Source organism: Nannospalax galili, unplaced genomic scaffold (genome assembly GCF_000622305.1).
Source record: "Nannospalax galili isolate Female #2095 unplaced genomic scaffold, S.galili_v1.0 scaffold140, whole genome shotgun sequence".
NCBI classification, from domain to species: Eukaryota; Metazoa; Chordata; class Mammalia; order Rodentia; family Spalacidae; genus Nannospalax; species Nannospalax galili.
This window is the reverse complement of record NW_008352267.1, coordinates 14,112,203-14,125,292: the sequence shown is the minus strand read 5'-3', so window position 1 is coordinate 14,125,292 and position 13,090 is coordinate 14,112,203. Positions and strand designations below refer to the sequence as shown.

Below are 13,090 nucleotides of genomic sequence, written 5' to 3'. Positions count from 1 at the left end.
GCATGTATTGCCTGCATGTAGGTAAGTGCACCCATGATGTGCAATGCCTGTGGAGGACAGAAGAAACCATTGGATCCCCTGGAACTGGAGTTTCAGACAGTTAGCTGCCATGTGGGTGCTGGGATTCGAACCCGGGTCTTCTGTAAGAACAACCAGTGTTCTTAACCACTGAGCCATCTCTCCAGCCCCACTGTTATTTGAATTCTTAACACAACCTATGCTTCAACCACACATATCTATTTGATGTTCACCAGAAAGTTAATAGTGTATCTCCCTGTTTATGGAGTTCTTTGCTAACTGCTATATCCTGCTAGCTTCCCCATTCTCCCCAAATGATCACCACTGGGCCAAAACAAACCCTTCTTTTGAAATGAGCTGTTTCAAATATTTCAATATAATAGGGAAAAACTGATTAAAAGAGAAAAATTGGTATCAATAGTGGGGTCGCTGATATCACAATCTCTGACAACGTGATTTCAGAAGCTTTTGGAACTACTTTGTGGAAAGTTTGGAATAGTTTGGAGGAGTGGGCTAGAAAACTCCAAAATGCTGTAAATGGAATTTAATACAAAATTGTAGTGAGGGCTGAGAAGATCAAAATGCAGCTAGATATGTAGACAGTGAAGAGTTTTAGATGGATATAAGGACCCTATTTGGAACTGGACTAATGACCACCTATTTTATATTGTGGTAAAGTTGGCTGCATTAGGACCATGCCTGAGACTTTGTGGGAGGCTGAGTCTAAAGGTGATAGGCAGAAGAAATCCCAAGGGAGCAAGGACTGAGGCAGCAGCATAGGTGTTCCTGACAGTGTTTAGTCAAATTTATAGTAAGAATCAGAAGCAATGAGGAACAGAGTAGAAAAATCTGGGAAACTTGCAGTTTGGTTAGAAAAGGAGCTTTTGAAGGTGTGGCTGCTAAAGAGATTAGTGCCCAGGAGGGGAAATGAAGCACTCTGGACTACACAACAGGAAGATACTGTGTTAGTTAACTTTTCTCACTACTGTAACAAAGTACCAAACAAAATCAGTTTAAGGAAGGAAGGTTATTTTGGTTTAGTTTGAGGGTAGTTCATGTAACAGGAAGGCACAGTGGCCAGAGTGGCTCTAGCAGCACACATGTGAGGGGCAGCTGGCCACACTGGGTGGACTGAAGCAGAGAGAGATGAATCCTGTAGCACTGCCCACTTTCTTTATATTCAGTCACAATCCTATCCCATGGGATGGTGCTGTCCACATTCATGGTGGGTCTTCTTTCTCAGCTAACCCTCTCTGAAAATGCCCTCACAGACAGCCTCAGGGGTTTCGCCCCCCAGTTGATTCTAATGAAGATTAACCTTCACAGATATCTTGAGGGCAGTCAGCAATCAGCAAGACCCATCCATCACAAACTCAAAGGTGTAAAGTGTAAACTTGGTTCAACACTTCCCTTTGAGAAAGGAGAATGGGCAATCTCCTCTGACAGGTGCATGGAGTTGTTTCTCTAGGATCACTTCGGTCTTTAGCTGTGGAGCACTCAAAAGCCACCGATGCGGTAGACTGCGGTACTACTTGTCCAGCAACAGACCTTGGGTTATCCACATAAAGCTGGTTTTGCAGGCACATAGAATGTTAGTTATAAGGTCATGGAGGGTTCCATTGAAATTTCAAAGGAAATCCTGGGAGTCTAGGTAGTTTGTGGTAGAGCTGGAGTCCTTGCAAGCAGGCCCTGACAAGGAGATGTGAAGTGGTGAGAGCGAAGCCAAAACTGTAAGGGAGACCCTAGGAAGTTAGAGATGCCAGAAACATGGAATGCTGCACAGTGAAACTGCAGGCAATGAGCAGAGCCAGCCCCAAAGCATGACTGACTACATATGTGGCTGTCCCCAGCAAGGAGAGGCAGGGCTTCCCAGTACCTTGGGATAGCACACTCTACCGGAGTGCGTTCAGGATGCTAGGCATGGAACATTAGGGCTGAGCAGAGCTGCTCTGCTGGGTTCTAGTCTTGCCTTGCTCCTTTTTGTGCACCTATTCCACCCTTTAGGAATGGAAATGTGTACTCTATGCCACTGCACCTCAGAAGCATGTAACTTATTTTTGCCTTTTTTCTTCAGCTCATAGCAATAAGTTTGCCCTAAGTCCTAGGAAGGACTCTGGAGTTGAGCTTTTGAGCAACATCGGAATTTGGTGACTCTTTGGGAATGGGCTAAATTCATTTCAGTTTGAGACAGATATGAGACTTTGGAGGCCAGAGAGTACAATGTTACAGCTTGGCTCCTGAATAGTCCCCACAGATCCCATGCTGGCTTAGTCAGCAGCCTGTGGCAGTACTGGAGATACTCTTTGCTTTCTAGCTCCCAAGAGGTAAGCAGACTACTCCACTATGAACTGTTAAAATATTCTATGCTTCCTGCTAAACTATGAACTAAAATAAGTATTTCCTGCTTGTAACTTATCTCTGGTGTTCTGTCATAGTGAGAGAAAGCTGACTCACACAATCACATCTCTACTAATAGCATATACTCATTCCTTTTTCTTGGGGGGGGGCTCTTTCTGCTATAGGGTAGCCCCAGGTGGCCTGGAAGTTGCTATATAGATCAGGTTGGCCTACATCTCACAGAGATCCAGCTGCCTCTGCCTCCCAAGTGCTGGGATTAAAGGCGTGTTCACACCAGGCACTCTCTCCTTTTCTTAAGGTTCAATACTCTGCTTTGTGCCTTGCATAGAAAATTATTTACATTCCACCTTCCCTGTTAGACTTCAATCTCTGGGGAAAGGGGTGGGTCCTGCTCTTTGTATGTACTCAATAGTACCTGGTAAATGCTCTGCACACTATATGATTAATAAAAGTAAAAATCAACAGAAACAGAGATAATGCTCCTGAAACTGTCTTTAGAGGCAAAAGATCCATGGTCAAAGAATAAGGAAAAAAGTTTAACTTCTCCATTTAATATGCCAAAATGAAAGAGAAGAACAACCATATGTAGACTGCTCAGCTCCGGCTGCTGAGGCCATTAACAATGCTACAGAGATGGTCTGTGCTGCAGAACACCTGGTATTGTCACAGTGCTGGATTTTTAGAGCAGTGGACTAATCCATTTCTTTGGACCGGCTACTTATCAGATGATTTTCGGCATAAACACGATGTAAGTTTAGCATGGAGAATTTCCAGGTAAGATGTGAAAACTACCTCCATGTGTCTAGTTAAGAAGAATCAGTATAAAAATAGCATATATTCCAAAGACCAAGAAGAGCTTTGGAAAGTCACAAAAGTGTTAATACGAATGGCATAAACGTGCTGAGGAAAAGTCAGGCAATGCACAGAGAAGAAGCAAGTTAAGCTTAATATGGCTCCAGCCAAGGTGCTACCCAGCAGGGGGAGAGGAAGGGGAAGTCTTATCCAAAAGGGAAGCCAGGAAGACCTGACAAAAAGAAGTTGCCAGCTACCCTGTAAAGCCAAGTACGGTCAGAAGATCCACTCAGCTTCACAATCTGCCAGCTGAGCAGGTTCTCCCACTGTCCTAGGTCTCCTCAGATCGTACTCCTCTGACTCCTCTGAGGTGACAAAGCTCAATCTGTGGGGTTTCTCACAAATGCACTGGGAGTGGTGGAAGCAACCACAAATGACACTATAAAGGTAAAGGACCTGTCTTAGTACTCTGCAATCCTCCGAAGTATTGATCTCATGCTGGATCTTTTGACCCAGATATACCACTTCTGCATGTATATGGAAGGACTCTAAGAAACCATATTACAGAGAAACTTGCACATCCATGTTTACTGCTGTACTCTTCACAATACCTAAGAAAAGGAACCAGCTCAGATGTCCATCAACAGATGACTAAATAAAGAAAATAGGGTACACGGGGCTGGAGAGATGGCTCAGCAGTTAAAAGCACTGGCTGTTCTTACAGAAAATCCTGGTTTGAATCCCAGCACCCGCAGAGGCTAACAACCATTCATAAATCCAGGGATATAACGTCCTCTTCTGTCCTCCATGGGCATTGCACAACATGGGTGCACTTACACACATGTAGGCATAACACCCAGAATTTTTTTTTAAAGAAAAAAAAAAAAGAAAGAAAATAGGGTACATACACATAACAGAATTTTACTCAGCTCTAATGAAAAATAAAATCATGACATTAGCAAGGAAATGGATGAAATTGGGCATCATTATGTTAGGAGAAATAAACAAGACTGAGATACCATGTTTTCTTTCATATACAGAATTTAAATGTATCTACTTTTATATATATGTGTGCAGATCATGAAACTAGAAATGGGATGCACCCCCTCCCCCAATATAGAAAAGGGACCATAAGGAGGGAAAAGATCCTAACAGGAGAAGGAGGTAATAGAATACGTGTGATACAAAAGCAGGAGGGACCATTTAGGGGAAAAGGTTCAGTGGGGGGAGGAAACAAGAACAAAGTATAATGAAATATATACACAAATATCATAATGAAGCCGGCGTGGTGGCTCAAGGCTTTAAACCAGCCCTTGGGAGGAAGGTGATCTCTGTAAATTTGAAGCCAGTCTGGTCTACAAAGTGAGTTCCAGGCCGGCAAGGGCTACATAATGAGGTCCTGAGTTTAAAAAAAAAGGGGGGGGGCAGGCTGAAGAAGGTTCAGAGGGTAAGAGCACTGGCTGCTCTTGCAGAGGACCTGGGTTGAGTTCCCAGTACTCACATGGTATGGTAGCTAACAGTCATCTATAATTCCAGCTCCAAGGGATGTCCCCTTCTGACTTCCGTGGGCACTGCACAACACAGGTGCACTTACATACATGCAGGTAATACACTCATATGCATAAAAAAATAAAGTTTTAAAAAATCATAATGAACCCATTACTTTGGATACTAACTTAAAAATTAATTCAAAAGGACACAAGAATTTGAATTAGAATAAAAAATTAGAAAGGAGAAAAAACTACTAAGACAAAGTCTTTTACTTTGTAAACTGAAGTAGTAAGATGTAAGGAATCCAGCACTCCTTGAGTTCTTCTCTACCCATATCCTGCTATAAAATACCCAAAGAGATCTGACAAGCCTCAAGACACAGAAATGATTATAATCTGCCCGTTATTAGTCTTTTTATTCAATTTACTCTCAAATGAGATCTGTAGCTATAAAACAGTACTCTTAAAACAAAAGGGCAAGACCACAGTGGCAAAGGTTAAGTGACATGTAAATTCCTACCTCTTCTGGAGCACACATGCTGAAGTGTTATCATGGTAATGTTCCCAGAGGAAGGTGAGGAAGAAGAGAAGAGAGCAAAGGTAAATGCTGGGCTCTTCACAGTGGAGTGGGCAGGAAAGGCCAGTCTTTGGTAAAAAGATTAACCCTACAATCTGCTTCCCTTGTAAGTCATTTTATTTCTCCCTTTTCTGAAAACAGCAAATATATTTGGGAGGAGTCATGCTTAAAGTTCTTGTCCATTAATATTCCTGACTTAAAACACACCCACCAGGACCTAACAAATTGGTTTAGGTCAAGGCTTTCATTTTGGACACTACAACATTTTTCTAAACTAAAGATTTTCTTGTTGCATATTATAGGATCTTTAACTAGCAGCATCTCTGGACTCCAGCAATTAGATGCCAGCGGTTCACTGCTGGGAATAATCAGAAATCTCTCCAGATATCGACAAATGTCCCTGGGGATCAAAAATCTTTCTCTACCCCACTGAGAACCACTGGTCTAAGATATTCATATAAATCTTCCCAACAAGTTAGGGGAGTTGACCCAATCAAACACATTTTCAGCTGTGGAAACTGAGACTCAAGGAAAGAATGATACAAGTTATAAATGGTAGAGCCTGAATTTGTATTCAATGTGTTTTTTTTTAATTAAAATAATTTTTTTTTCTTTCTGAAGCAGAGTTCATAAACAATAATCTGAAAATTGGAGAGGTAACAGATGCTCAAACGTAGCAAGATACAGGTAATGGATGTGAAGAAAGTATGGATCAGATTTACCAAAAATGTAGTGTTTTATTCCATATGGTAACTTAATCGTAACAAATGCTTGCAAAACTTGTTTTTACTTTCACTCAGGATCTTTGAGACAACCAAGAATCAAACATGGGCCCAATGTACTGAGGTGGATGACCTGCTGACCAATCAGTAGTCTCCAATGAATACCCATAAATGAATTTTGTCAAACCAGAGGAAGGACTCTAGAGCTTTGGCCCTAGCTCTATCTTTGCAACATTTTAAATAAATAATACAGGAGAAAAGCAAAGTAGGCAGTCTCCCAAAAAGAAGAATCCTCTTGGTAATATTCAGAGCAAAAACACAGTCTGCACTATTACTATATAAGAGATGCAGTCACTCCCACATTGTAAGGAAGCTGGCTTCAATGCTGGTTATTTCAGCCAAAAGGCTTACCCTCAATACTAAGCAGAGAACTTAATGTTATACAGCTACATAAAACTAGATTCCCTTCTAAATGAAGAAAAAAAAAAAAAACCAAAACTTTTTTTATTTAGTATGCCATAAATATAGGATGTGTGGGAGGGTAATTGGCACACACTAGATTAGAAAAGGCAACTGTCACTGAACAGCCAAAACCCTGTGAATGGGGCTAGAGAGATAGCTCAGTGGTTAAGGGCACAGGCTGCTCTTGCAGAGGACCTGGGTTCAGTTCCCAGCACCCACATGGTGGCTAACAACCATCTTTAACTCCAGTTTCAGGGTATCCAATGCCCTCTTCTGGGTTCTATGGACATTGTATGATACAGGTACACTTACATACCTGCAGGCAATACACTCATACACATTTAAAAAAAGAGGGAAAAGAAAAAAGGAAAAAAAAAAAAAAAAGAAAAGAAAAAACCCCAAACCTGTCATATATTGTGGCTGCTTCCAAAAGTCCACTAACTTCACAAAGCAATTAGAAAAATAACTTACTGGAAAAATCTCATTTCCTCAGTTTGAGGGCCTGCCTCAGTGACTACAGTAAAGGCTAACAGTTGTTGAACATTATGATGTGCCAGATTTTAAAAAAATATTTATTTTTATTTTTATGTGTATGAGTGTATTGCTTGCATGTGTGTAAAGAGCACCCGTGTTGTGCAATGCCCAAGGAGTTCAGAAGAGGGCATCAGATGACCTGGAACTGAAGTTATAGACAGTTGTTCGCTGCCATATGGGTGTTGGAAATTGAACCCAGGTCCTCCGCAAGAGCAGCCAGTGCTCTTAACCACGGAGTCATCTCTCCAACCCTGATGTGCCAGATCTTAAACACTGCCTGTTTCATTTAATCATCCCTCAAATACAGGGATGAGAGTTAATTACTACTACTCCATTTTACAGAGAAGGAAATTGAGGCTCAGAGAGGTTAATTAACTGGCAGACCATATATCTAGGAAGTGGTAGAAATTAGAATATAACCTATGTAACCTGAAGAACAAAACGATGCATACAACAGTATACTGCAATATTCAAATCTTCTTCCTTCTTGATCTGTAAGGTAAGAAATTCTCTTAAAAGGCAAATGAGGAGCCAGGAATGGTGGCACACACACCCCTTCCCTTTAACCCCAGTATTGAGGAGCAGAGGCAAGTGAATCTGTGAGGCCAGCCTGGTCTACCTAGCAAGTTTCAGGCTAACTGGGGCTACAGGGAGACCCTGTCTCAACACGGCGCCTCTCCCCACCTTCAAAAAAACCAAATGAGAAGGGCTAGAGCTCAGTGGTTAAGAGCATCTGCTCACAATTGCCTGTAATTGCAGATCCAGGGGGATCAGAAGCCCACGCACACAAAAAAAATTATTTTTATAATTAAAAATAATAGTATTAATAAAATTTAATTTTTTATTTTTAAAATTTTTATTTTATCTGTATGAGTGTTATGCCTGTATGTATGTAAGTGCACCCATGTTGTACAATGTCTGCAGAGGACAGAAGAGGGTATCGGATCCCCTGGAACTGGAGTCATAGCTGGTTGTTAGCTGCCATGTGGGTGCTGGGATCCGAACCCATGTCTTCTGTAAGAGCAGTCAGTGCTCTTTACTGCTGAGTCATCCCTCCAGACCCATAAAAATAAATGTTAAAAAAAAACCAAGTGAGGCACACCTGATCTCAATACTTTTTTAGGTTATCACTTTTATTTTTAATTAATTACTTTTTGAGACAGGGTCTTTCTGTAGCCCCAGCTGGCCTAGAACTCACTATGTAGACCAGGCTGGCCTGGATCTGATGAGATCTGCCTGCCTTGGCCTCCCGAGGGTTGGTATTAAAGATGTGTGTCACCATGCTTGGATTATTTTTATTTATTTTTAGACAGAGTCTCAATATCATAGTCCAGACTGGCCTAGAACTCATTATGTAGTCCAGGCTCTCCTGGGACTAGCTCCTCCTGCCTTCATTGCCCAAGCAGTGGGAGCAGACTTGTACCACCATGTCCAGCTCTAGGTCTCATTTATATTGAATACAAAAGGCAGAGGTTCTGTACATCAAACAGGCAGAAGTCATTTTCAAAATTACAAAGATAGATTAACTAATTATTAACGCAATTACGAAGACAAATTAACAGAAAACAGATACAATATGCACAACTAAAACCAAAAGAAAATAACCTTCCCAGGGATATTTTATCAGTTTTAAGGCTACTGTTGCAATAAATTCACTCTGAATTTAGCATACACTTCTGGGAAATCTGTCAGTAATCAAATGTACAATACTGATTGGCAAAAAGAAACATCACTTCCTCTGCCTGTCGCCATGCATGTAGGCAGTGGTAGCAAATTCCCGTTCAAATACCACCTTCAACAAAGCAGTTCTTGATCTCTCCAAAGAGACTCTATCAAGCCATCTCTACAACAACATATTTGCTATTTCACTGGCATTTTATTCTGACTCTATCAAGAGTTAGAAGTTGCTTCCAATTCTGACTTGCTTTTTTATTGGCGGGCATTCATTCACATCTTTGCTCCAGGAAGCCTGCAGTAGTAGTATTCTTTATCCTAAGCCTGCAACTGGAGCTGCACCCTACAGGTGGAGATGAACACACTCAGACACACTACATACAAAAAACAATTCAGGGTGGAAAAAAAACCCTGACTGTGCCAAAATCTTTTCTGTTCTTGATCCACGCGGTAGACATCGCGCTTTAACAAAACCGATTCGGAGGTACAAACGAAAATGAAAGGGGAGACAAATGCATGAGAACATTCAAAACCCCTTTCTAATTAATACCACAGTACTTTCTCCACATAGTTTCACAAACCCATTGGGCACTTCTTGCCTTACACGGAGAATGAGTATTCCGTACTGTGAATGATCGCTTCTTGGAGTTAAAAGACCCTATCTCATTCTAAACAGCACGAGTGGGTGGATAGGAGCCATGTACCATTCATTCACTTTTCGCAATGTGAACCCAGAGCAAAGGCCATTCTCCAAAAGGGAGGGATTTTAAAAGGGAAGAAATCTCCAGCTAGCAACGAGGCCCCAGAACACGCACACAGAATGTGCAGTAGATGGGGCACCTCGGGCGAGGCTCCGGGAAACGTGGTTTGAAGGGCTGGGCACCACGCCGGGCTGCAGACCGGGCAACAGAGGTTGTGCAGGACGGGGGTTCTCGGGAAACGTGCTTTGAGGGGTTGCATCCGCTCCGGGCTGCAGAGGATGTGCAGGAGAGGAGGGTCACGGGAAACGTGCTTTGGAGGGCTGCACTCCGGCTCGGCGTGCCAGAGCTCCGGGCTGCGGAGGGGGCTGGCACGCTGCGGCGCTGCCCTTCCCGCTCCTCGCAGGCGGCCGGCGGTGAGGCCCTGCTCGGGGTCGCCGGCCTCCCCCGAAAGGCGCCCAGATGCACGCTCGGATGGCGGCGGCCCCCGCAGCCCCCAGGACGCGGCCTCCAGCCGCAGAGCAGCTCACAGGTTAGCCCTGCTCTTTTCGGCGCCTCACGCCCCATCCCCGCCTGCACCGGGCCCCACTCCGCACCCTGGGTCACTCCAGCCTCAACCCCGGCTCCGAGCCGCAGCCATTACCTTCCCCAAGCAAATGTGGCACGTGATGGGCAGAGTGAGGGACAATGTAACGTTCTGCACGGTCTGAGCCATGGCAGCGTTCAGAATCCCGCCAACACGGAAGTCCCGCCGACAACTGCTCCTCGCCACGCAGGGAACGGGAGAGCCGGCTACGGCGGCCTGGTAGGGCCACAGCAGGCCGCGGCGAATAAACGAAAACGCGCTTCTGAAAAGTGCTGTCGCCCAGGCATTTTTTCCCTTCGGTTATTAAACAATAATTATGACTAATAGCAGATTAAAAATAAAAAGCTTGCTGGTAATGAGAAGGAAAACTGTTTATTACAGGTTTCGAGGCTCTTGATATTTTAGGGAAAGTATAATTAGTGGAGGGGGGAGAGAAAACTAGGGATAAGGGATTTTAAAATCTCCACATCTTTCCCCAGGAAGTTGAATGGGAGGTGGGGGGTTAAACCTCATATAGTGAGAAAGCGGCGCAAACAGTACCAGAAAAGACGTTATCTGTATTTTGATTTTCAAAACAACTTTCCTCAGTTCCTTTCCTGTTCTTAAATGATACAGCGTACTCCGAGAAAGCACGATGATAATTCACTCCAAAGCAGTGATTTTCTTATGTATCCAACAGTAATATGGAGAAATTTAATGTCAGCTCTCCTTGAAGACAAAGTTTCACTAATCTCTATTCTGTGTTGTCTAACAAAAAGAAGCCAGGACTCCTATTGACCCTAAGTAGGGAAGCTGTGAACAGGGCGAGCCATCCACTTGCACAATGCATTTTAAAGCCTTCATTTTAGGTGCAACTTGGATATGAAATATACCACTTGTGTTGGACTCCAAGGAATACTTTGTGAGCTTATAAATTTGCGTTTCCTAAAAATGAAAAGGACAAGAAAATCTGAATGTTCCAAAATCAATTTTACACAGAACGCATGTGGAATTTAACTGTGAGGAAGAGCTAATATGATCAGTGATGCAAACCAATAGTGCACAAGTTGGGCAATTTAGAGAGAAGCCCAGAAGAATAACTACTAATCTTTCTGGAAAAGAGTGTTTAATGGTTTAGACACGACCTGGACCTGATTAATGGAGAAGATAGTCCTGTCCTGGACAACTTCCGAGGTCACAGCCTGAGACAATATTAAACCTCTGCCCCTTAGCGTTTTTTAATGTGTATGTGTTTGTGTGTGTGCCTTGTGTTAAATGAGAGTGCATGCTTACCATCATGTCTCTAAAATAACCAGGTAGTGATGCAATTGGAGCCTCTGGTAACTGGTTTGAAGAAGCCCAAGTTCAATTCAAAACTGGCTCACAAGTAGCAGTGAGAATTATGCCAAACAGCTCAATAACTTATTTCCTACGAACTGGAGATGCTTGGTTTTGGAGAACTGGGCAAAATAGTCATTCTGATTCTCTGTTTAGTGGCCATTTCTTCAGAATGCCAGGCGTGAAAGTCATCTGGTTCCATAACCTTCTGGTTGTTCGAAGGCAAAGCCATATTTATTCAAAATTCTTATGCTTAGCTAATGCATCTTCACCCCGTAACCCAAGATTCAGAATGAGGAAGACCTGTGGCAGTTCAGAGCCTCTTTCTTCTGTCTCTGAGTAGAGTGTAGGTCTAAGAATGCCCTGCCAGGGAATGTAGCAGCAGGAGACAGATGTGTTGAAGACACATCTTTCTCACAAGAGTTTTCCATTGCTTACCACTCAACTGCATTTCTTCCATATCTTGGTGATTGCTGCCAACACTTAGTCTCAGAGATAAACTTTAAAAATCGAAGCCTGTTTCAATTAGAATAGTAAGATCTAGCCTATTTCAGTATCTCCTCCTATCTTTACTATTATTGTCACAGCTGCTCAGTGTTCTGCCATATAGCTATGTCTGCACTAATCACATTGTATTATAGTAGATTATGTGTTTATTGCCATAACAAACTATGATTCTTGAGGTCAAGGAGTGCATCTGACTTTTCTAGTGTATACTAACTAGTAAGTGATTATTCCACAAATAATGTGTCTCTTATCTACAGGTTAGCTTTATATCAGCACAAGCTTTGGGGGACATGTAAAGGGAAGACTATATTGCTTTTTGAAAATTATAAAATAATAAAGTTCATTTTAAGAAAATTAAACTGTTGAAAATATACAATATAATAAGCAAAAGTTCCTCTGTGTGTTCACGGTGCTATCTTGGATAGTAATCACTCTTAACACCCTGGGACACATCCTTACAAACATTTCAATTCACATATTACTGTATGAATAAGTACAGTTTGCATCATGCAATAATATTCCTGCTTTGTTCACTTAATGCTTTGTGAATAAACACACACACACAAACACACACACGCACACATGCATACATGCACCCACGCATGCAAGCGCAAGGTTCAGATTGATTCCAGGCCAGTTCTCAGGCTTTTCTTTGAATAATATAAGTAGTTTAAGTTCAAGAACTGGTTCCTATTGACTATATGAAGGGATTTTTCCCTTTTGGGGGCAAATTATGTTCTAAATAAACATTGTTGGCCCCAAATTGTTAAAAGATGCTGTCATTACTCTAAAAGGAAAACAAAATTATATGGCTCACTGAATTACTTCTTAATTTCTATTTTACCTTCTCCATAGCCTTATGAGCAGCTCTGTGAACTGAAGAGTTCCATTAAGATGCTAATTGGGCAAGTTAAGACCTCCTGAATCATTAGAATTACAAACCTGTAGCACCAGAAAGGCTCTTAAGGTTGTTATGAAGGCCTCACCTTTCACAGATGAGGAAATTGAGGCTTGGATATGGTGTCTCATCAGATAATGGTAGAATTAGAGCTAACTTCTAGATCACACTTGAGGACTCTCTGAGGTTGTTGGCCCCATGCCTTTGAGTAAGTGCAAGATGTATTATTATTAATAAAGTAGTTCAGTAATAAGAAGTCAGTCATAATTGAATTTCTTTGCTAAAAAAACTATCAAATAGCTATAGAACACCTTTTACCCCTTGTTTAAATCAGATTCATTTTAATGATAAATTATTTAAAAGCAAGTTTAAAAAAATATAAAATCTTAAGTGCTATTAAAAATTGATTAGGAATGCATTATTCTTTCATTGACCCAGTTCAGATTGTTTTTTAATT

The 13,090-nt window shown here is 42.0% G+C and overlaps 1 protein-coding gene across 2 annotated transcripts in view; it reads right to left on the bottom strand.

Annotated features, from left to right (window-relative positions):
* Obi1 (ORC ubiquitin ligase 1) overlaps positions 1-10,246 on the bottom strand; it is a 44,350-nt gene extending 34,104 nt beyond the window's left edge. Inside the window, exon 1 of one of the 2 annotated variants that reach the window (XM_029554084.1) lies at positions 9,969-10,246. Coding sequence is in view for 1 of the 2 variants with exons in the window: in XM_008849118.3 (XP_008847340.1) it covers positions 9,969-10,040 (72 nt within the window). In the remaining variant the exon portion in view is untranslated. The remainder of the gene's footprint in view (positions 1-9,968) is intronic. The other variant, XM_008849118.3, reaches the window with a different exon arrangement.
* Between the last annotated feature and the right edge of the window lie 2,844 nt (positions 10,247-13,090).